Here is a 23,691-nt window from a genome sequence, read left to right as displayed (position 1 = left end):
AAATATATTGCAATCAGTAAGTTCATTTCAAATTAATCACACTTCACATCCACTTAAAGAATATGAATGAAAACAAAATGGTGAGACTGACCTCGAACTCCTCAGCAATCTTGGGTCCATCGAGGAACAGGCGTGTGTTGAGGCAGTCCACGGGGCCAAACTGATGGGTGAACTCCTTGAATTCCTGGAACACCTTGGGGTACATGGCTGCTGACATCACATCCTCAGGAGTAATGTCATCTCCGTGCGTCTCTCGCAACTGTTTCTCTAGGGCCTCGAAGTCCATGGCGGGCAGAGAGGCACCAGGGCGGCCCTCCACCCGTGGCATATTCTTCAGCACCTGGGGGCAGAGGTTAGAAGTCAGCCACTAACAGGCCAAAGGGAGATATAATTATAATAACTCTGATGTCATTCTGAGAAACAGTTTAGACCGGTTTAGCTTTTTCAGATCAAAGCAAGCCCTTGAAAATATAACGCAGTGTTTGAACATTACAAGCAAACATGAGTGGATATAATGGCGCCGGAGAGGAGGACTGACGTTTCACGGGCTCCTAATCAACTGTGTTATTTTGTTTGTTTTTTCGCATGGTTTGTAACTCATTTTGTACATAATGTTGCTGCTACCGTCTCTTATGACAGAAAATAACTTCTGGACATCAGAACAGCGAATACTCACCTCAAACTGGATAAAGATTTTTTCTTTAATGAGTCCGACGCGAAGGATATACAATACTGCTTTGTCAAGACAAGGCCCAAATCCCAGTCATCAGCGTGAAAAGATGGAGGAAAAGGGGGAGGAGGGCGAGGTGCCTTGTAAGAACTTGCTGACGAGTAGGTAAACCACCACTTCCCTCCGTATTATTAGCCAACGTACAATCATTGAAAAACAAACTGGACAATCTACGATTAAGACTATCCTACCAACGGGATATTAAAAACGAATATCTTGTGTTTCACAGAGACGTGGCTGAACGACGACATGGATAACAGAGCTGGCTGGCTTCTCTGTGCATCGGCAGGACAGAGCAGCTACGTCTGGTAAGACGAGGGGTGAGGTGTGTGTATATTTGTCAATAACTATTAAAGAAGTCTCGATGTATTGCTCGCCTGAGGTAGAATACCTCATGAAAAGCTGTTACTTCAACACCATAGTGCCCACAAAGCTCATCACTAAGCTAAGGACCCTGAGACTAAACACCTCCCTCTGCAACTGGATCCTGGACTTACAGACGGGCCGCCCCCAGGTGGTAAGGGTAGGCAACAACACATCTGCCACGCTGATCCTCAACACTGGGGCCCCTCAGGGGTGTGTACTTAGTTCCTTTCAGTACTCTGTTCGCCCACGACTGTGTGGTCAAACGACTCCAACACCATCATTAAGTTTGCTGACGACACAACAGTGGAAGGCCTGATCACCGACAAGACAGACTATATAGAGGTCAGAGACCTGGCAGTGTGGTGCCAGGACAACAACCTCTCAGTGTGAGCAAGACAAAGGAGCTGATCGTGGATTATAGTTAAAGGAGGGCCGAACAGGCCCCGAATTAACATCGACAGGGCTGAAGTGGAGCGGGTCGAGAGTTAAGTTCCTTGGTGTCCACATCACCAACAAACTATCATGGTCCAAACACACCAAGGCAGTTGTGAACAACACCTTTTCCCCCTCAGATTTGGCATGGGTCCCCAGATCCTCAGAAAGTTCTACAGCTGCACCATCGAGAGCATCCTGACCGGTTGCATCACCATCTGGTATGGAAACTGCTCGGCATCTGACCGTAAGGCGCTACAGAGGGTAGCGTGTACGGCCCAGTACATCACTGGGGCCAAGCTTCCTGACATTCAGGAACTACAGTTGAAAGTTTACATACATGTTAGCCAAACACATTTAAACTCAGTTTTTCACAATTCCTGACATTTAATCCTAGTAAAAAGTCCCTGTTTTAGGTCAGTTAGGATTACCACTTTATTTTAAGAATGTGAAATGTCAGAATAATAGTAGAGAATTATTTATTTCAGCTTTTATTTCTTTCATCACATTCCCAGTGGGTCAGACGTTTACATACACTAAAATAGTATTTGGTAGCTTTGCCTTTAAATTGTTTAACTTGAGTCAAATGTTTCAGTTAGCCTTCCACAAGCTTCACCCAGTAAGTTGGGTGAATTTTGGCCCATTCCTCCTGACAGAGCTGGTGTAACAGTCAGGTTTGTAGGCCTCCTTGCTCGCATATGCTTTTTCAGTTCTGCCCACAAATTTTCTATAGGATTGAGGTCAGGGCTTTGTTGTCCTTAAGCCATTTTGCCACAACTTTGGAAGTATGCTTGGGGTCATTGTCCATTTGGAAGACCCATTTGCGACCAAGCTTTAACTTCCTGACTGATGTCTTGAGATGTTGCTTCAATATATCCACATAATTCTCCTCCCTCATGATGCCATCTATTTTGTGAAGTGCACTAGTCCCTCCTGCAGCAAAGTACCCCCACAACATGATGCTGCCACTTCCGTGTTTCACGTTTGTGATGGTGTTCTTTGGCTTGCAAAGAACCCCCTTTTCCCTCCAAACATTACAATGGTCATTATGGCAAAACAGTTCTATTTTTGTTTCATCAGATCAGAGGACATTTCTACAAAAAGTACGATCTTTGTCCCCATGTACAGCTGCAAACTGTAGTCTGGCTTTTTTATGGCGGTTATGGAGCAGCGGCTTCTTCCTTGCTGAGTGTCGATATAGGACTCGTTTTACTGTGGATATAGATACTTTGTACCCGTTTCCTCCAGCATCTTCACAAGGTCCTTTGCTGTTGTTCTGGGATTGATTTGCACTTTTCGCACCAAAGTACGTTCATCTCTAGGAGACAGAACGCGTCTCCTTCCTGAGCGGTATGATGGCTGCGTGGTCCCATGATGTTTATACTTGGGTACTATTGTTTGTACAGATGAACGTGGTAGCTTCAGGCGTTTGTTAATTGCTCCCAAGGATGAACCAGACTACAATTTATTTTCTGAGGCCTTGGCTGATTTCTTTTGATTTTCCCATGATGTCAAGCAAAGAGGCACTGAGTTTGAAGGTAGGCCTTGAAATACATCCACAGGTACACCTACAATTGACTCAAATTATGTCAATTAGCCAGAAGCTTCTAAAGCCATGACATAATTTTCTGGAATTTTCCATGCTGTTTAAAAGGCACAGTCAACTTAGTGTATGTAGACTTCTGAGCCACTGGAATTGTGATACAGTGAATTATAAGTGAAATAATTTGTCTGTAAACAATTGTTGGAAAAATGACTTGTGTCTTGCACAAAGTAGATGTCCTAACCGACTTGCCAAAACTATAGTTTGTTAGCAAGAAATTTGTGGAGTAGTTGAAAAACTAGTTGTAATGACTTCTAACTTCAACTGTATATACTAGGCGGTGTCAGAGGAAGGCCCCAAACTATTGTCAATGACTCCTGTCACCCAAGTCATAGAATGTTCTCTCTGCTACCACACGGCAAGCGGTACCGGAGCATCTAGGATCAAAAGGCTCCTTAACAGCTTCTACCCCCAAGCCCTAAGACTGCTGAACAATTAATCAAATGGCCACCCTTTGTATTTACACTGCGGTTACTCGCTGTTTATTATCTATGCATAGTCACTTTACCCCTACCTACATGTACAAATTACCTCGACTAACCTGTACCCCCGCACATTGACTTGGTACCCCCTGTATAGAGCCTCATTATTGTTATGTCATTTTCTTGTGTTCATTTTTATTTAATTTTTTCACTTTAGTTAATTTAGTAAATATTTTCGGAACTCTACTTCTTGAACTGCATTATTGTTAAGGGCTCGTAAGTAAACATTTCATGGTAATACCTGTTGTAATCGGAGCATGTGACAAAATACTTTTGATTTGTAATAATTAACATAGATAATGCTAGGCATCTGTCGGAAATTAGAAATAGCTGCACCATAATGGCTGTTCCATTCCTTTGTTCTACATGATGTATGCTAAGCAGGTGGCCTTTTTAAGTTTGAACTGATCTGCAAAATAAATGACACAAGAGCAACCATACGTTCGATGGGTGGAAAAAAACAAGAGGGGGAACTGCATTGTACCCTGGTGATGTGAGGGACAAATTTGATCGTAGAAAACAACAGCTTCAGGGGAAATGTTTCTGGGTAATTGTGGAGATTCTTAGAGATGGGAAATAAATCATATTTATTCAAATTTCAAACAGATGAAATGGTGCGAGATCTCCAAGGACAGTAGAGGGACAAAAACAGGCAAACTTTTCAAACAAAGTATTTATATGACTTAATGGGATCCTGTCGTAGTGGGTTATAAAACCAACCTTTTCTGAGCTCTATAAAAATACCTACTGTAATGTAGGTGGAACATAATAACCGTACTCTTAATGTTAAATCCATAGAGTTCCAAACCTAATAATCCTTTAATACTGTCTGTGGGAATACAAATCCTGCCATTATGGTTGGCTGTGAAAAGGCAGATAATACACTGAACAAAAATATATACGCAACATGCAACAATCAACGATTTATTGAGTTACAGTTCATATAAGGAAATCAGTAAATAAAATAAACGAATTAGGCCCTAATCTATGTATTTCACATGACTGGAAATACAGATAGCTTCAATAAAAAAATGTAGGGGCATGGATCAGAAAACCAGTCAGTATCTGGTGTGACCACCCTTTGTCTCATGCATATTCTTCGCATAGAGTTGATCAGGATGTTGATTTAGCCCTGTGGAAGGTTGTCCCACTCCTCTTCAATGGCTGTGTGAAGATGCTAGATATTGGCGGGAATGGAACACGCTGTCGTACACGTCGATCCAGAGCATTCCCAACATGCTCAACGGGTGACATGTCTGGTGAGTATGCAGGTCATGGAGGAACTGAAAAATGTTCAGCTTCCAGGAATTCTGTACAGATCCTCGCAACATACAGTACCAGTCAAAAGTTTGGACACACCTATGCATTCCAGGGTTATTCTATATTTTTACTATTTTCTACATTGTAGAATAATAGTTATGAAATAACACATTTGGAATCATGTAGTAACCAAAAAAGTGTTCAACAAATCAAAATATTGTTTATATTTGAGATTCTTTAAAGTAGCCACCCTTTGCCTTGATGACAGCTTTGCACACTCTTGGCATTCTCTCAACCAGCTTCATGGAGTAGTCACCTGGAATGCATTCCAATTAAAACAGGTGTGCCTTGTTAAGTGAATTTGTGGAATTTCTTTCCTTCTTAATGCGTTTGAGCCAAGTTGTGTTGTGGCAAGGTAGGGGTGGTACACAGAAGTTAGCCCTATTTGGTAAAAGACCCAAGTCCATATTATGGCAAGAACAGCTCAAATAAACAAAGAGAAACGACAGTCCAGCATTACTTTAAGATATGAAGGTCAGTCAATACGGAACATACCAAGAACTTTGAAAGTTTCTTCAAATACAGTTGGTAAAACCATCAAGCGCAATGATGAAACTGGCTCTCATGAGGACCGCCACAGGAAAGGAAGACCCTGAGTTACCTCTGATGCAGAGGATAAGTTCATTAGAGTTGACAAACTCAGAAATTGCAGCCCAAATAAATGCTTCACATAGTTCAAGTAACAGACACATCTCAACATCAAGTGTTCAGAGGAGACAGTGTGAATCAGACCTTCATTGTCAAATTTCTACAAAGAAACAACTATTAAAGGACACCAATAAGAAGAATAAACTTTCTTGGGCCAAGAAACACAAGCAATGGACATTAAACCGGTGGAAATCCGTCCTTTGGTATGAGGATTCAAAATTGGAGATTTTTGGTTCCAACAGCCGTGTCTTTGTGAGACGCAGAGTAGGTGATCGGATGATCTCCGTATGTGTGGTTCCCACCGTTAAGCATGGAGGAGGTGTGATGGTGCTTTGCTAGTGACACTGTCTGTGATATATTTGGAATTCAAGGCACACTTAACCAGCATGGCTACCACAGCATTCTGCAGCGATACGCCATCCCAACCGGTTTGCCCTTAGTGAGACTATCATTTGTTTTTCAATAGGATAATGACCCAACACACCTCCAGGCTGTGTAAGGGCTATTTGACCAAGAAGGTGAGTGAGTGAGTGCTGCATCATATGACCTGGCCTCCACAAATCACACAACCTCAACCCAACTGAGATGGTTTGGGATGAGTTGGACCCCAGAGTGAAGGAAAAGCAGCCAACAAATGCTCAGCATATGTGGGAACTCCTTCAAGACTGTGGGAAAAGCATTCCAGGTGAAGCTGGTTGAGAGAATGCAAAGCTGTCATCAAGGCAAAGGGTGGCTACTTTGAAGAATCTAAAATGTATTTTGATATGTTTAACACTTTTTTGGTTACCACATGATTTCATGTGTCATTTCATAGTTTTGAGGTCTTCACTATTTTTCTACAATGTAGAAAATAGTAAAATAAAGAAAAACCCTTGAATGAGTAGGTGTGGCCAAACTTTTGACTGGTACTGTAGGTCTGTGCATCATGCTGAAACATGAGGTGATGGCGGCAGAGGAAATGGCACGAAAATGGGCTTCAGGATCTCATCACGGTATCTCTGTGCATTCAAATTGCCATCGATAAAATGCAATTGTGTTCGTTGTCAGCAGCTTATGCCTGCCCATACCATAACCCCACCGCCACCATGGGGCACTCTGTTCAGAACGCTGACATCAGCAAACTGCTCGCCCACACAACGCCATACACACTGTCCTCAATCTGCCATATGACCGGTACAGTTGAAACCGGGATTCATCCGTGAAGAGCACACTTCTCCAGCGTGCCAGTGGTCATTGTAGGTGAGCATTTGCCCACTGAAGTCAGTTACGACACAGAACTGCAGTCAGGTCAAGACGACGAGCACGCAGATGAGCTTCCCTGAGACGGTTGTGCAAACCCATAGTTTCATCAGCTGTTCAGGTGGTTGATCTCAGACGATCCTGCAGGTGAAGAAGCCGGATGAGCAGGTCCCGGGCTGGCGTGGTTACACGTGGTCTGCGGTTGTAAGGCCAGTTGGACATACTGCCAAATTCTCTAAAATGGAGATGGCTTATGGTATAGAAATGAACATTACATTCTCTGGCAACAGCTCCAGTGGACATTTCCGCAGTCAGCTTGGCAATTGCACACTCCTTCAAAACTTGAGACATCTGTGGCAAACTGCACATTTTACAGTGGCCTTTTATTGCCCCAGCACAAGGTGCACCTGTGTAATGATCATGGGGTTTAATCAGCTTCTTGATATGCCACACCTCTCAGGTGGATGGATTATCTTTCCAAAGGAGAAATGCTCAGTAACAGGGATGTAAACACATTTGTGATCAAAATTTGACAGAAATATGATTTCTATGCGTATGAAACTTTTATTTTAGCTCATGAAACATGGGACCAACACTTACCATGTTTCATTTATATTTTTGTTCAGTGTAAAATAGATGTTCTCCATACAATCATCATGTTCTCCATACAGAATCATCCCAGCAGCGTGTTAAAAATAATGTTGTTGCGAGCTGAAAAGAACTTGGGCCTAAGGGAAGTTAGACTTATTGGGAATTTGTCAAGTTTATTTTACCTTGGACCTGAAGGGTTCAGGGAAGCCTCCGTGTGGGATGCCAATGTGGCCCTGCAGGAACTCCACCACAGAGAGGGGAAAGGAGAGCTCATCAGCCCTCTCCTCCACCTCCGCCCTCGTCAGAGAGTTCTGCACCATGAACTGGGCCAGGTCACCCACGATCTTAGAGGAGGGGGTCACCTGCAGGCAGACAGACACAGAGTGGGCAGAGGAGAGAGGTGGAGTGAGATGAAAGATTTTATCCACAACATTACTGGTGCTACAGCCCATCGGTCATAGACTATTGTGTTTTACCATTGGAACCTCAAGCTGGCGTGCAAATTGGAAGTGAACAGAAGTGTGGTAGAGTCAAGGAGGGAGACCGAGATGAAAATTGTTTGAGAATTATTTTTTTTGCAGCCAACTGTAGGAACAGTGAAAAGACAAGACAACGAAAGGGGTTAGAATGAGGAGGGAAAAAAAATATGCGTTATGAAAGTGAAGTAAGCGTGTCCACTATCGAACAGACACTAACTCACTGTGCCTGTGATATGGACAATATGACATCGAAGGAAACGAAGGAGGAGAAGAACAGAAAGTCAACTATCTCTGATCATTTAATTAAGCCCTAGGAAATGAAAACCAGCATGGCAAGACCAAACGCTAGAAGATGCCATTGATTGGAGAGATCAGACAGAAGCATGGAGAACAGAACAGATAAGCTTTGCTCAAAGCTCCTTGGTTGATCTGACTTTAGGCTGCAGCGAGATTAATGGCTCCACTTTCTGCAAACTTATTCCCATTTCGTTTTTTATTTTGTCTTTGAGACAGTAGAGCCTCCCTCCCACGCACACATAGTTAAGAGAGAGTGAAAGGAGGAAGGTGAGGGAACAAATTGAGTGGGCAATTCATTCTGAAGTTCTCTTCAAAATCAGAAGAATACTTTTGTAAATCCGCCTTAAGAGCGATAATTATGAATCTGAAAAGACAATTCGTGAATGAGGAATGTGAGTTTTAGCACTTAATTTGAATTGCTGAAAATGAGGCCAGTGTTAAGGACACCAGGAGTCCGGTTGTCTCACCTTGATGAGGTCACCCAGCAGCTTGTTGGCCTCTGTGTAGGACTTTTTCACCTCCTTGAACTTGTGTCCCAGGCCCATGCTGTGAGCCTGGAAATGCAGGTTGGTGTACTGGCCTCCAGGGATCTCGTTCTCATACACGTCAGCATTGCCAGACTTCATAGTGGCTGTACAGTCAAATGGTGCATAGAGCCCACGAGCAACCTCCCAGTACTCACTGTAGTCATAGACATTCTCCAGAGATATGCCTGTTAAAGAGAGGGCAGGACAGAGATCATAACAGGCATCTATAGATGCTGTCAGCACAAATACAATGAAACATTGTCTACAGTTGAAGTCGGAAGTTTACATACACCTTAGCCAAATACATTTAAACTCAGTTTTTCACAATTCCTGACATTTAATCAGAGTAAAAATGACCTGTCTTAGGTCAGTTAAGATCACCACTTTAATTTAAGAATGTGRAATGTCAGAATAATAGTAGAGATAATGATTTATTTCAGCTTTTATTTCTTTCATCACATTGACTACAGCTCAGAGTTCAACACCATAGTGCCCACGAAGCTCATCACTAAGCTAAGGACCCTGAGACTAAACACCTCCCTCTGCAACTGGATCCTGGACTTACAGACGGGCCGCCCCCAGGTGGTAAGGGTAGGCAACAACACATCTGCCACGCTGATCCTCAACACTGGGGCCCCTCAGGGGTGTGTACTTAGTTCCTTTCAGTACTCTGTTCGCCCACGACTGTGTGGTCAAATAACTCCAACACCATCATTAAGTTTGCTGACGACACAACAGTGGAAGGCCTGATCACCGACAAGACAGACTATATAGAGGTCAGAGACCTGGCAGTGTGGTGCCAGGACAACAACCTCTGTGTGAGCAAGACAAAGGAGCTGATCGTGGATTATAGTTAAAGGAGGGCCGAACAGGCCCCGAATTAACATCGACAGGGCTGAAGTGGAGCGGGTCGAGAGTTAAGTTCCTTGGTGTCCACATCACCAACAAACTATCATGGTCCAAACACACCAAGGCAGTTGTGAACAACACCTTTTCCCCCTCAGATTTGGCATGGGTCCCCAGATCCTCAGAAAGTTCTACAGCTGCACCATCGAGAGCATCCTGACCGGTTGCATCACCACCTGGTATGGCAACTGCTCGGCATCTGACCGTAAGGCGCTACAGAGGGTAGCGTGTACAGCCCATACAGCCCAGTACATCACTGGGGCCAAGCTTCCTGACATCCAGGAACTACAGTTGAAGTCGGAAGTTTACATACATGTTAGTCAAATACATTTAAACTCAGTTTTTCACAATTCCTGACATTTAATCCTAGTAAAAAGTCCCTGTTTTAGGTCAGTTAGGATTACCACTTTATTTTAAGAATGTGAAATGTCAGAATAATAGTAGAGAGAATGATTTATTTCAGCTTTTATTTCTTTCATCACATTCCCAGTGGGTCAGAAGTTTACATACACTAAAATAGTATTTGGTAGCTTTGCCTTTAAATTGTTTAACTTGGGTCAAATGTTTCAGTTAGCCTTCCACAAGCTTCACCCAGTAAGTTGGGTGAATTTTGGCCCATTCCTCCTGACAGAGCTGGTGTAAATGAGTCAGGTTTGTAGGCCTCCTTGCTCGCATATGCTTTTTCAGTTCTGCCCACAAATTTATGGGATTTAGGTCAGGGCTTTGTGATGGTCACTCCAATACCTTGACTTTGTTGTCCTTAAGCCATTTTGCCACAACTTTGGAAGTATGCTTGGGGTCATTGTCCATTTGGAAGACCCATTTGCGACCAAGCTTTAACTTCCTGACTGATGTCTTGAGATGTTCCTTCAATATATCCACATAATTTTCGTTCTTCATGATGCCTTCTATTTTGTGAAGTGCACTAGTCCCTCCTGCAGCAAAGCACCCCCACAACATGATGCTGCCACCCCCATGCTTCACGTTTGGGATGGTGTTCTTTGGCTTGCAAGCCTTTTCCTTTTTCCTCCTAACATAAGGATGGTCATTAAGGCAGTTCCATTTTTGTTTCATCGGACCAGTGGACATTTCTCCAAAAAGTACAATCTTTGTCCCCATGTGCAGTTGCAAATTGGCTTTTTTAATGGCAGTTTTGGAGCAGTGGCTTCTTCCTTGCTGAGTGGCCTTTCAGGTTATGTTGATATAGGCCTCGTTTTACTGTGGATATAGATACTTTTGTACCGGTTTCATCCAGCATCTTCACAAGGTTCTTTGCTGTTGTTCTGGGATTGATTTGCACTTTTCGCACCAAAGTACGTTCATCTCTAGGAAACAGAACGCGTCTCCTTCCTGAGCGGTACGATGGCTGCATGGTCCCAAGGTGTTTATACTTGCGTACTATTGTTTGTACATATGAATGTTTGGAAATTGCTCCCAAGGATGAACCAGACTTGTGGAGGTTTACAATTCTTTTTGGGCTGATTTCATTTGATTTTCCCATGTCAAGCAAAGAGGCACTGAGTTTGAAGGTGGGCCTTGAAATACATCCACAGGTACACCTACAATTGACTCAAATTATGTCAATTAGCCAGAAGCTTCTAAAGCCATGACATCATTTTCTGGAATTTTCCAAGCTGTTTAAAAGGCACAGTCAACTTAGTGTATGTAAACTTCTGACCCACTGGAATTGTGATACAGTAAATTATAAGTGAAATAATCTGTATGTAAACAATTGTTGGAAAAATTACTCGTGTCATGCACAATGTAGATGTCCTAACCGACTTGCCAAAACTATAGTTTGTTCACAAGAATTTGTGGAGTGGTTGAAAAATGAGTTTTAATGACTCCAACCTAAGTGTATGTAAACTTCCGACTTCAACTGTAAGTTAAACGTGATGTGTTAATCTACTGTATGTGGGAGGCATGCCAGAGAACACTTTAAAGTTTATCAGTGTGGTGCTCACCACTTAGGCATTCAAGGTCTTCCAAAGCAGGAATAGTCAGTCAGTCAGTCAGTCAGTCAGTCAGTCAGTCAATGCACCCTCTGCTGCCAATACCCTCACTTAAACCCGATGACCGATCATATTGCCTGTTGCTATAATTACAATTAGCTCCATGCTTCACCTGGCAACAAACACAACTCCAAGACACACTCACAGGCCAGCGCACACACACACACACAGGCCACAGATTCTCCAACCAATCTCAGAGACTAGTGAATTTTAAGCTTTGATATCTATCTGAAGCTTACCACTCCCTAAACCATACACATCTGTTGGCACATATCCATCAGCATGAGAGGAGGAAATTGAAAAGAGAAAGCGAGCGAATGAGAGAGAGTGTGACATTGACCACATTTCCTGTCCCTCAGGACTAGAGCTGACTTAAAGATGATCTATACACATCAAGGGAGAGAACAAGGGACCTTCCCCAGAGGGGAGCTCCCAGTGCAGATGAAAGATGGATGGGTAGAAAGATTAAAGAAGTGAAGTGCTCAGAAGTAATTTAAGAGCAAGAAAATGTGGATGAGAAGGGATCACGGAAAAGAGGAAAGGTGAAAAAGACTAAATGAGACACTTGAGGATTTTCTGTAAACAATTACCATTAGTTAGGATTAAGAAACGAGTCAACACAATCAATATGAACAAATGGGACCGAGGCAGTCAAATTTTTTGGGGTTAAGTGCCTTGCTCAAGAGCACCGACAGATTTTTCACCTCTGTCGGCTCGTGTATTCGAACAAGCGACCTTTCGTAGCAGACCAAAAGAGCGCTTAGACAACTAAGAGAGCATACTAGTGGGAAGAAATACAAATTAGAACAGTCTTATCATCCTGTCTCATGCATGAATACCCAAAGTCATATTTGGAATTAATTTAGAAATTATTTGACAATAAATGGATAAAAACTGTACTGCACTAAAGCGCAACATTTCAAAAGGGAGAAGGGAATATGACCGAATTTGCTTGACATTTCAATTACCTAGGCAGCCTTCTACTCAGTGAGATGGAGCAGGAGAAAGAAAGCGAGAGAGAGAGAGATTGGTAGACTTCACGGGAATAAACAAAAATCAACAAAGAAAACAACATGTCTTTTTCTCAGAATGTGAGCATTCTGATCGGTTTAAAACTGCTTGTCGAGAGCACAATCATATACACACTCCAACAGGAAATCTAGTTGTGCTTTGTGTCCTTGAACAGTAATTATCGGAATGAGAGAATCTGGAGACCATAGATGCACATGTTTTGAAATGGAAAATTGGAACAAGCTAAAGAAAGATGCTAAATTGCACCTCTAGGCCGTCTACGCTTTCATCGACTCGGATCCAACAAAACAATTTCTGGGTTATAATCATTTTGAAAACTACTCAATTTTACAGCGTGGATTGGGCTATAGAATAATCTCGCAGAGTCCTGACACATTTTATCTTCTAAAAAGGACATTTCCTTTAATAAAAACTAGATTAACTGGATTAGAACGAGAAACAACGAACTAACTGTTAAGTGCTCACTTGTGCTCAGGTAGCGTAGAATTCCCAACGGTACACCAGTACATGGTCAAGTCATTTCAGAGCAGCTGCTACCTCCATTCTCCTCATGACTAATTCATTAAGGATGGAGTTTTATATTCTCAAGTGTTGTTCAATTCTAAACAAACAGCAACTCCATTATTTCATTTGCCTCCACTTTGTTTCAGGTGGCCTACGATAAGGCTCTAATTAAGGGTTTACATGCAGCTAATCAAATCCTGATTCATTGTGTACAAAATAAAGAGTTATTAAGCCATTTCATGGCTGCTGTAGGAGGGATTAGATGCTCATCAATTGTGAGAATATTCCAGAGGGTTTCCTATTATCTTCTACTCTTTGTTCATCTAACCAATACCTATTAAAAAGAACAGCCCTTCAAACCTTGCCCTCCATCTTTCATGAATCAAAGCACACTGTAACCATCTAAGTGATAAGTGGTGGCAGGGTGATAGCACTAGCCTGCTGCTGAATGGTTCCCTCCTAAATAACAATGCCACACAGGGGCAATGATCTCGCCTCACGGCCGTTCCCCTAGCAACATGGATGGCTGCAGCCATGAGAACTTGGTTCTGACCACGTTCCTGTTCCCACGCAGAGACAGAGCTTTACGGAGCCTTGCAGGCCAGGTCATTACAGCGGGTTAAGACTCATCTGCTGCAGTAATGTCTCAATTAACTGAAGGTCGCGGGGTCGTGTGTGAGCTATGTGCGGCCTATCTTCCTTGTGCCTTTTCCTCTAGTTCCCGCTCCCCGTTGCTCTCTCCCTCTCCACAACAAACATACTTAATTTTCCTCTGCTTACATTACAATCTGCACATGTACTGCATCATCTCCCACGTGTTCATATTCTCTAAGTCATATCCTTTAAGGTTGTCTTTGTTTTTTCCTGTTGAGGTGAAGGGGATAAGCAGAGTGGCGACACACTAAGCATCAGCACAATTCAGTTGTCACTCTATGTCTAAATGGCTGGCAGCTCACTCTATGTCTAAATGGCTGGCAGCTCACTCTATGTCTAAATGGCTGGCAGCTCACTCTATGTCTTAAATGGCTTGGCGCTCACTCTATGTCTAAATGGCTGGCAGCTCACTCTATGTCTAAATGGCTGGCAGCTCACTCTATGTCTAAATGGCTGGCAGCTCACTATGTCTAAATGGCTGGCAGCTCACTCTATGTCTAAATGGCTGGCAGCTCACTATATTTCCAATTGGCTGGCAGCTCACTATATTTCCATTGGCTGGCAGCTCACCTGTGTTGAATTTGGTTCCCTTGGTGCAGGCGACAATGGCTCCCATGCTGGGCTGCGATGTCATCCCAGCCATGGAGTCCACAGCGACGTCTACGATGTCGGCCCCGGCCTCGGCACATGCCAGCATGGCGGCCACGCCGGCGCCTGCCGTGTCATGGGTGTGGACGTGAATGGGCATGTCAGGGAAACGGTCCCTCAGAGCACCAATCAGCATCCGGCTAGACTCAGGCTTCAGCAGCCCTGCCATGTCCTAAAGAAAGAGCGAGGAGTCAACAACATGACACACACATACTATTTATGCCCGAGTTGCTGATTTCAAGTATTTGTAAATAGCGGAATATAAATAAAATGTGTAATTGGTTAGGATAAACCACATTACTGGGTTTGATGACAGGGCAGGTTCAGTGGTCTACCTTGACATTCAGTATGTGTGTTCCAGCTCTGACCAGCTCATCAGCCAGCTTCAGGTAGTAGTCCAGAGAGTACTTCTGCCTCATGGGGTCAGACACATCTCCTGTGTAGGAGATGGAGGCCTCCACCACGCCCCCGGCAGCCCCAGCAGCCTCCATACCCAGCATCAGGTTGGGCAGGTAGTTCAGAGAGTCGAAAACACGGAAGATGTCCATGCCGTTCTCCTTGGCCACCTCACAGAACCTGGTCAGAACCATTGAAAAGGTGGATGAGTACATGCTTCAAATGAAGAACCCTTGGGTTTAAGGGTGATACTTTCAAGAAATACTATGCAGACGATGACCGTCAAACTGTGAAGGCTGGGGTTGAGACGATGTGTGTTCTGGTTGGAGTAGGGGTGTTTGATCCAGGGCAGAGGTACTGACTTGAACACTGCGTTGTCGGGGTAGTTGGTGTAGCCCACAGCGTTGGCTCCTCTCAGCAGCATCTGGAAAGGCACATTGGGCAGCAGAGCTCTCAGCTCCTGCAGTCGTTTCCATGGACACTCACACAGGAAACGCATTGCCACATCAAAAGTGGCACCTACTCAGAAGAGGAACGATCAATATCTGCCATAGCAACAGACTCCATTGACGATAAAGTCCATCAACATAGACAGTAAATGGACAGATTCCCCTGAATAGACAATCTCTCCTAGTCCTCCAGAGACTGATGGACTCCCTCCCTAGTCTGATGTCCAGCTCCCTCAACATCAAAAATGTTTTTTGGACACTGTCACAATAGATTTTCTTCGAAGGGTGCCAAGATGATTTTCTGCGGCCTTAGTTTGTAAAAAAAAAAAGAGAAAAAAAGTGCTATCCAAATAAAACATGGATTTCATAAGTCACTTTGCTACAGATGGAGACGGAGCCTTTCTTCAGTCTTTACTTAGAAACGTACCGCCAGTCTGCCCGTATCAACTTCAAAAAGCTCCCCCCCCCCCGCTTTTCTTCAGACTAGAGGAGAGCTCACTCCTGAGTAACCCAGACGCAGTACAGTCGACTCACTTGCTCTGCTCAACGATGTGAACCTGGCCCTGGGGCGGTGTCATATTTTCCCTTCACCCTAGCAGTTGATTCTATTTGACCTTTTAACTGAAAAAGTGTGACTTTTGAAAACATAACGTCTATAAATGATGCCACTGAAACATAGGCGGGCGGCAGATTCAGACCAGAGCAAAGCAGAAAGCGCAGATTGAGATGGAGAAAAGTGTGATAGTAGAAAAAAGAGAGAGAGAATAAAGGAGTACAGGCTACAAGAGTTGCTCACCTCCCCAGTTCTCCACGCTAAAGAGATTGCTGAAGTTATGGGCCACGAAGGGGGCGACCTGTTTGAGGTCGTGCGTGCGGACACGTGTGGCTAGGAGAGACTGGTGGGCATCTCTGAAGGTGGTGTCCATGAGCAGCAGACCCTTGTGGGCACGCACCGCCTTGGCAAAGCCCTCTGGACCCTCCCTCAAGAGGACTTCCCGGAACCCAACCGGAGGCTCACCTAATCCACATCAATACATACAGCTTTCACTATGTTGTACTGACTAAATCAAGACAAAAATTGACTGCTACAAGGGAAAAAAACTGATGTTTTACAGGAAGCTGGTAGGAGGTTGTGTAGGGTTGGAGTCTTACCCAGAGGAATGGGTGGGATCACAGGATCGATAGAGGAGGGCTTGGCCTTCACTGGGATGGGAGTGGTGGGGCCATTTACCATCACATGACCTGAAACCGGACAGCAGGAGGGGAATCAGAAAACCCTGAGTTGGTCATCGTTGCAGGCATTTCAAACCAACCAATATCATTATATGGGAGACAAAAATACTACACTCCAGACAGCATATCTTCAAGGAAAATACTGACTCATAGTAAAGGTGTCATTTGTGTGAATGGATGATGTCAGAGTTCAATAGTCAAGGACATGATGTACAATACACTCCATGGGTGGGCAATGCTTGAAGAAACAGTTGTGCCGTCAACAGGCTTTTAGTGCCGTCAACTAACTAACTCACCTCTTGATCTAGGGAGGGGAGTTTTAATTGTTAAATGAATCAAGACTATCATTAGCTGCACTTCAGATGACTGAGTAAGTGTTGACATGTCTAAGTGTGAAATATAATAATCTATACACACAAAGAATTGTAGAATTCTGAAATAAACAATGGTATGAACTGGAGTTCAAGCAGAGTTTAAAAAAACAGTGCAGTGAGTTGAAGACCATTTTACCCAGGTAGTGCAGCAGCTTCTGGGCTCGGTTCTGGACCGGCTTAAGGTTGAAGAGCTCCTGGTTCTCATCTATGAACTGGGTGTCAACGGTACCATACAGGAACTGATCGTTACTAAGAACATTCTGGAGGAAGGGGATGTTGGTCTGTGCAGAGAAAAAAGGAGGAGGGCGAGAGAATGGAGGAAAGAGATGTTAAAATGACAAAACGGTTGACAAGACAGTTTGCATGATAGAGAACGCCAGGGACCAAGAGAGAGAGCAGTGCCTGAAAATGCAAAAACACTGCTCAAGTGCAAATGGTCTTGGAGGGCTGTGAGGTCATTCTGCGGTCAGTCCCAAATCAAATGACTTACAACACTCAATACCGTCACACTGAGTCCCATCCTCTGTGAGCACTATCAGGCCAAAACACGCAGCGCAGAATACACAATGTGATCAGTGAGCAAAACAATCCCAGCTAATCCTCAACATATGCACTGCATGTTCCCCTGTGCCCTGCTGCACATCTGTCTCAGGTGCCCTGGGGTACACAGAGCAAGAAGCCACAGCCAGAGAGAGCGCGATGCAGAGAGAGCGAAGAAATGAGAGACACAGAGAGAGAATAGAAATGAGGATAGTATAGGCTACTGCTCAAGTCTCAATATCTTAGTCCATCTCTTCTACACACTTCAAAACAGCATATAGTCTAGTAAGCCTACACAGTGCCAGAGCCGGTACTGTACTGTAGACCTAATTACAGGGCCTGTAGCCACAATGCATTTCAAAGTAGAAGATTGGTTGTACAGTAGGAGCTGAGCATTTAGATATTTTACTCCTACTCTTATGGGTAAAAATAAAAAAGCTATGCATAAGCCTCTTTGGTCATAATTAGGGTTGCAAAGGGAGGGTACATTACTGGAAACTTTCTAAGTTTACCAGTAAACTAACTACATTTTGGTAACTTAAGGATTTTAAGTAACTTAACTTTTGCGTACTTCAAAATGATTACAAGTGTCTTTAATCTCTGGCCCTCTGTGTGGCTTTATCACATGTAAAATAATCAAATAAGAATGACAAAAACTGTAAAACTATCCTAAATTACACCGAGTGTACAAAACATTATGAACACCTTCCTAATATCGAGTTGTATCCCATTTTGCCCTCAGAACAGCCTCAATTCGTCAGGGCATGGACTTCACATGGATGCTGGCCCACGTTGACTCCAATGCTTCCCACAGTTGTGTCAAGTTGGCTGGATGTCCTTTGGGTGGTGGACCATTCTTGATACACATGGGGGAAAACAGTTGAGGGTGAAAAGCCCTGCAGCGTCGTAGTTCTTAACACAAACCCATTCTGAAAGGCACACATACACAATCCAAGTTTAAATTGTCTCACTTAAAAAAAACTTTAACTTGTCTCCTCCCCTTCATCTACACTGCTTGAAGTGGATTTAATTAACAAGTGACATCATTAAGTCATCATAGCGATCGCCTTGATTCACCTGGTCAGTCCATGTCATGTAAGAAGCAAGTGTTCCTAATTTTTTGTAAACTCAGTGTATAAACCATCAACTTAGTGAATACCATTGGTATTGAATGAGGGTTTCAGAATGAATTATCCTTTATATGTCTCGGTTGTAAATGTTTTGGTGCCAAACTGGTGGCAATTGTGAAAAGTCAATAATTGCAGAGTTAATTGAAAATATTCCCATTGTTGATTAGAATCTTTTTTCCATTAAATTAGGCTATTTTCTCTTGAACCCTATGGTCCATGGACTAGAAAGTCATGGACAATAATATGATATGATAAAAAAAGAATATCAAATAATATGGATACGCCCCTTGACTATTTCCACATTTTGTTGTGTTACAGCATGAATTGAAAATGGATTCAATTAAGATTTGTCACTTGCCTACACGTGAAGGTGGAATTATGTTTTAAATTTTTTTTCTTCAAATTAATACATTTCAAAGTTTTATGCAATATTAAGCCTACTGTGCCAAAGCAATTTAGAGCTGTTAAACGGGAGTGACAAGTGTATTGATAACAGTAATATCAAAATTCCTCTTTTAATAACTAACAGAATTGGTTAAAAAAAGGCTATGCATGCCAACATATTAGCCAAGAATTAAGATGTTTATAATCAGAGCAGGAGCTGAGCCTGTCTGCCCACACTCATCGCTTGCTCCCCTCACCAGCTGATGTACAGTGAACAAAAATATAAAATGCAACATGTAAACTGTTGGTCCCATGTTTCATTAGCTGAAATAAAATGTCCTAGAAATGTACCATACGCACAAAAAGACTTGTTTAAATTCTGTGGACAAATTGGTTTACATCCCTGTTAGTGTGCATTTCAAGACACTGATCAAACAGCATGACCATTACACAGGTGCACCTTCTGCTGGGGACAATAAAAGGCCACTAAAATGTGCATTTGTCCCAACACAATGCCACAGATGTCGCAAGTTGAGGGAGCGTGCAATTGGCATGCTGACTGCAGGAATGTCCACCAGAGCGGTTTCCAGAGAATTGAATGTTCATTTCTCTACCATAAGCCACCTTTCGTTTAGGAGAATTTGGCTGTATGTCCAATCGGCTTCACAACCGCAGACCACACCAGCCCAGGACCTCAACATTTGGCTTCTTCACCTGCGGGATGATCTGAAACCTTCCACCTGAACAGCTGATGAAATGGAGTTTGCACAACAGTAGAATTTCTGCACAAACTGTCTAAGAGAAGCTCATCTGCGTGCTCGTCGTCCTCACCTGGGTCTTCACCTGACGTCGTAACCGACTTCAGTGAGCAAATGCTTACACCTCAGAGCCTGGTTTCTCTCTAGGTTTCTTCCTAGGTTCCGGCCTTTCTAGCGAGTTTTCCCTAGCCACCACGCTTCTACATCTGAATTGCTTGCTGTTTGGGGTTTTAGGCTGGGTTTCTGTACAGCACTTTGTGACATCAGCTGATGTAAAAAGCTTTATAAATAAAATTGATTTGATTGACCTTTGATGGCCACTGGCACGCTGGAGAAGTGTGCTCTTCACGTATGAATCCTGGTTTCAACTGCACTGGGCAAATGGCAAATAGCGTGTATGGCATCGTGTGGGCGAGTGGTTTGCTTACGTCAATGTTGTGAACAGAGTGGCCCATGGTGGCGGTGGGGTTATGGTATGGGCAGGCATTAGCTACGGACAACGAACACAATGGCAATTTGAATGCACAAAGATACCGTGACGAGATCCTGGAGGCCCATTGTCGTGCCATTCCCCTGCCGCCATCACTTCAGCCTGATCAACTATGCGAAGGAGATGTGTTACGCTGCATGAGGCAAAATGGTGGTCACACCAGATACTGACTGGTTTTCTGATCCACGTCCCACCCTTTTTCTTTTAAAAGGTATCTGTGACCAACAGATGTATTTCTGTATTCCCAGTCATGTGAAATCCATAGATAAGGGGCTAATTAATTTATTTAAAGTGAAAGACTTTCTTATATGAACTGTAACTCAGTAAAATATTTGAAATTGTTGCATGCTGAGTTTATATTTTTGTTCTGCGTATACAGTACATTCGGAAAGTATTCAGACCCCTGGACTTTTCCCACATTGTTATGTTACAGCCTTACTCTAAAATTGATTAAATTGTTTTTCTTCCTTCATCAATCTACACACAATGCCCCATAATGACAAAGCAAAACAGGATTTTAGAAATGTTCACAAATGTATATAAAAAAAACTGAAAAATGACATTTACATAAGTATTCAGACCCTTTACTCAGTACTTTGTTGAAGCATCTTTGATAGCAATTACAGCCTCGAGTCTTCTTGGGTATGACGCTACAAGCTTGGCACACCTGTATTTGGGGAGTTTCTCCCAATTTTTCTCTGCATAACCTCTCAAGCTCTGTCAAGTTGGATGGGGAACGTCGCTCCATAGCTATTTTTAGGTCTCCCCAGAGATGTTTGATCGGGTTCAAGTCCGGGCTCTGGCTGAGCCACTCCGAGACTTGTCCCGAAGCCACTCCTGCGTTGTCTTGGCTGTGTGCTTAGGGTCGTTGTCCTGTTGGAAGGTGAACCTTTGCCCCAGTCTAAGGTCCTGAACGCTCTAGAGCAGGTTTTCATCAAGGATCTTTGTACTTTGCTCTGTTCATCTTTGCCTCGATCCTGACTAGTCTCCCAGTCCCTGCCACTGAAAAACATCCCCACAGCATGATGCTGCCACCACCATGCTTCACCTTAGGGATAGTGCCAGGTTTCCTCCAGCCGTGACGGATGGCATTCTGGCCAAGGAGTTCAATCGTGGTTTCATCAGATCAGAGAATCTTGTTTCTCATGGTCAGAGTTCTTATGGTGCCTGAGGAGTGGCTTCCGTCTGGCCACTCTACCATAAAGGCCTGATTGGTGGAGTGCTGCAGAGATGGTTGTACTTCTGGAAGGTTATCCCATCTCCACACAGGAACTCTGGAGCTCTGTCAGAGTATCCATCAGGTTCTTGGTCACCTCCCTGACCAAGGCCCTTCTCCCCTGATTGCTCAGTTTGGCCGGGCAGCCAGCTGTAGGAAGAGTCTTGGTGGTTCCAAACTTCTTCCATTTAAGAATGATGGAGGCCACTGTGTTCTTGGGGACATTTAATGCTGCAGAATTTCTTTTGTACCCTTCCCCAGATCTGTGCCTCAACATTCCTGTCTCGGAGCTCCATGGACAATTCCCTCGACCTCATGGCTTGGTGTTTGCTCTGATATGCACTGTCAACTGTGGGACCTTATATAGACAGGTGTGTGCCTTTCCAAATCATGTCCAATTAATTGAATTTACCACATAGTGGATTCCAATCAAATTGTAGAAACATCAAGGATGATCAATGGAAACAGGATGCACCTGAGCTCAATTGAGTCTGATAGCAGAGGGTCTGAATACTTATGTAAATAAGGTATGTTTATTTTTAATACATTGCAAAAATGTCTAAAAACCTGTTTTCACTTTGTCATTATGGGGTATTGTGTGTAAATTGATGAATATTTTTTACTTAATCCATTTTAGATTAAGGCTGTAACATAACAAAACATGGAAAAAGTCAAGGGGTCTGAACACTTTCCCGAATGCACTGTATGAGCAAGTCTGCATTGAAAATATTGGTTCAAACACCAAATAAAGTTTGTAAACTTTGAGAAAAGCAAAATTAGTCCATAATGGTTGCATCAGTATGATGGTTATGATTACAGTATGCTGCAATTCATTAAATTTGGTATTCAATGTTGATGTAAAACATACAAATTGGATCGTTCTTGTTCTCTAGTTATGTAAGAATATGAGATGTAGCTTGTGCCCTGACACTCCCTGCTCTCTACTAACTGTTTTGTGAGTCTTGCTGTTAATAACTTGGGAAACCATCAAGAACAAACCTAGTTTAATTTATATTACATTTTCAGATTGACTGCTTCAAGTGGGCGGGAAGAGAAAAAAAAAAAAAACCTTTGAGGACAATGCATCTGGGAAACGCTTCAAGGCCTCTTCTTTGGACCGGGTGATCAATTACGCATCCATGAAACCGCTTCCAAATTAGCCATTCATGATTAAAAGAAAGGCACAAAAAAATAAAAATAAAAATCAGGTCAGTTTGCCTCAAAAATATTCACTAATTTGTCAACTGGCAAAATTTCTGACAGTGCTGTGAAGATTGCCAGCCCCAGTGGGTTTTTTCTGCACTCTGACAGTACTGTTCTGTAAGGTTCAGCGTGCCAAGCACTGCTGTCCATGGTCTAGAAAAGATCCTCTGCCATGGGCCGTGCATCCTCCATTGCCCAGACTGAATAACTATGGATTGAAGCAAAATCAATTTCCCTCTGCAGCTTCACCATGTAAATCATTCCACAAATTTCCTGCAGCTAGATTAGATTCACACATTGTTCATCTAAATTATACACAAGTCAAAATGAGAGAGGTCTATGTGGTGAAAGACCCATGTCACATCTTCATACACACCAGAGTAAATAAGAAATGACTAAGAAAATCAGTAGACTAAATAACCATTATGTTGTGTCAGGAGGCCTGCATGACCAAGCGCTCATTGGTTTGATGCATACAACAGTTTCACTGTAGGGTGCGTGCTACACTGTACCAAGTCCTCTATATATATCCCAAGTGTATGTCTGGCTGAGGTTGAGTCACTCCCCTCCTCACCTAAAAACACACAACTAGCCCAGAGTAGAATAAAAACAAGGATGAGAGGAACCATTGGGAGGAGGAAGATGGGGCTAAGCCTCCCCTCCTCTCCTTTGTCTTGTTCCCTCAAACTCAGGGTAAAAAGCCATGCTGTCAGATTCAGCTATAGCGCTGGTGTTAACCTGTATTAAACCTTAATCTCTTCTGTTTGGGTTGAGAATCCTACTGTAGTCCTCTGTGTTCGTCTTTATCATCCGTATTGATTCTTTCTTTCGAATGCCATACCGTACATCCCCAGACAACTGCATGGAAAACAAGCAAGTATTACAATTTTCTTTATTCGTGCCAAAAACTGCTGAACAGTCAGATATCCCTCGACCACAACTTAACATGCGAAGCGCATTGGGGAACATTGCGATCAACTTGTTAAATAATTGATAATGACTTTTAATACAAATTAATCAAAATGTTGAATAATTGATAAGAGGAGAA

The 23,691-nt window shown here is 43.1% G+C and overlaps 1 protein-coding gene across 3 annotated transcripts in view; it reads right to left on the bottom strand.

Annotated features, from left to right (window-relative positions):
* Positions 1–23,691, bottom strand: part of LOC111950242 (pyruvate carboxylase, mitochondrial) — a 99,740-nt gene that overhangs the window by 3,172 nt on the left and 72,877 nt on the right. For all 3 annotated transcript variants that reach the window (XM_023967664.2, XM_023967663.2, XM_023967665.2), the window contains exons 11-19: positions 17,059–17,203; positions 16,468–16,557; positions 16,112–16,333; positions 15,229–15,385; positions 14,806–15,046; positions 14,393–14,642; positions 8,655–8,899; positions 7,594–7,773; positions 92–340 (exon numbers count right to left, since the gene is read on the bottom strand). In XM_023967664.2, coding sequence (XP_023823432.1) covers positions 92–340; positions 7,594–7,773; positions 8,655–8,899; positions 14,393–14,642; positions 14,806–15,046; positions 15,229–15,385; positions 16,112–16,333; positions 16,468–16,557; positions 17,059–17,203 — 1,779 coding nt within the window. The remainder of the gene's footprint in view (positions 1–91; positions 341–7,593; positions 7,774–8,654; positions 8,900–14,392; positions 14,643–14,805; positions 15,047–15,228; positions 15,386–16,111; positions 16,334–16,467; positions 16,558–17,058; positions 17,204–23,691) is intronic.

This window comes from Salvelinus sp. IW2-2015, linkage group LG23 (assembly GCF_002910315.2).
Source record: "Salvelinus sp. IW2-2015 linkage group LG23, ASM291031v2, whole genome shotgun sequence".
In the NCBI taxonomy this organism is placed as follows: Eukaryota; Metazoa; Chordata; class Actinopteri; order Salmoniformes; family Salmonidae; genus Salvelinus; species Salvelinus sp. IW2-2015.
This window is presented reverse-complemented; position numbering and strand designations above follow the sequence as displayed.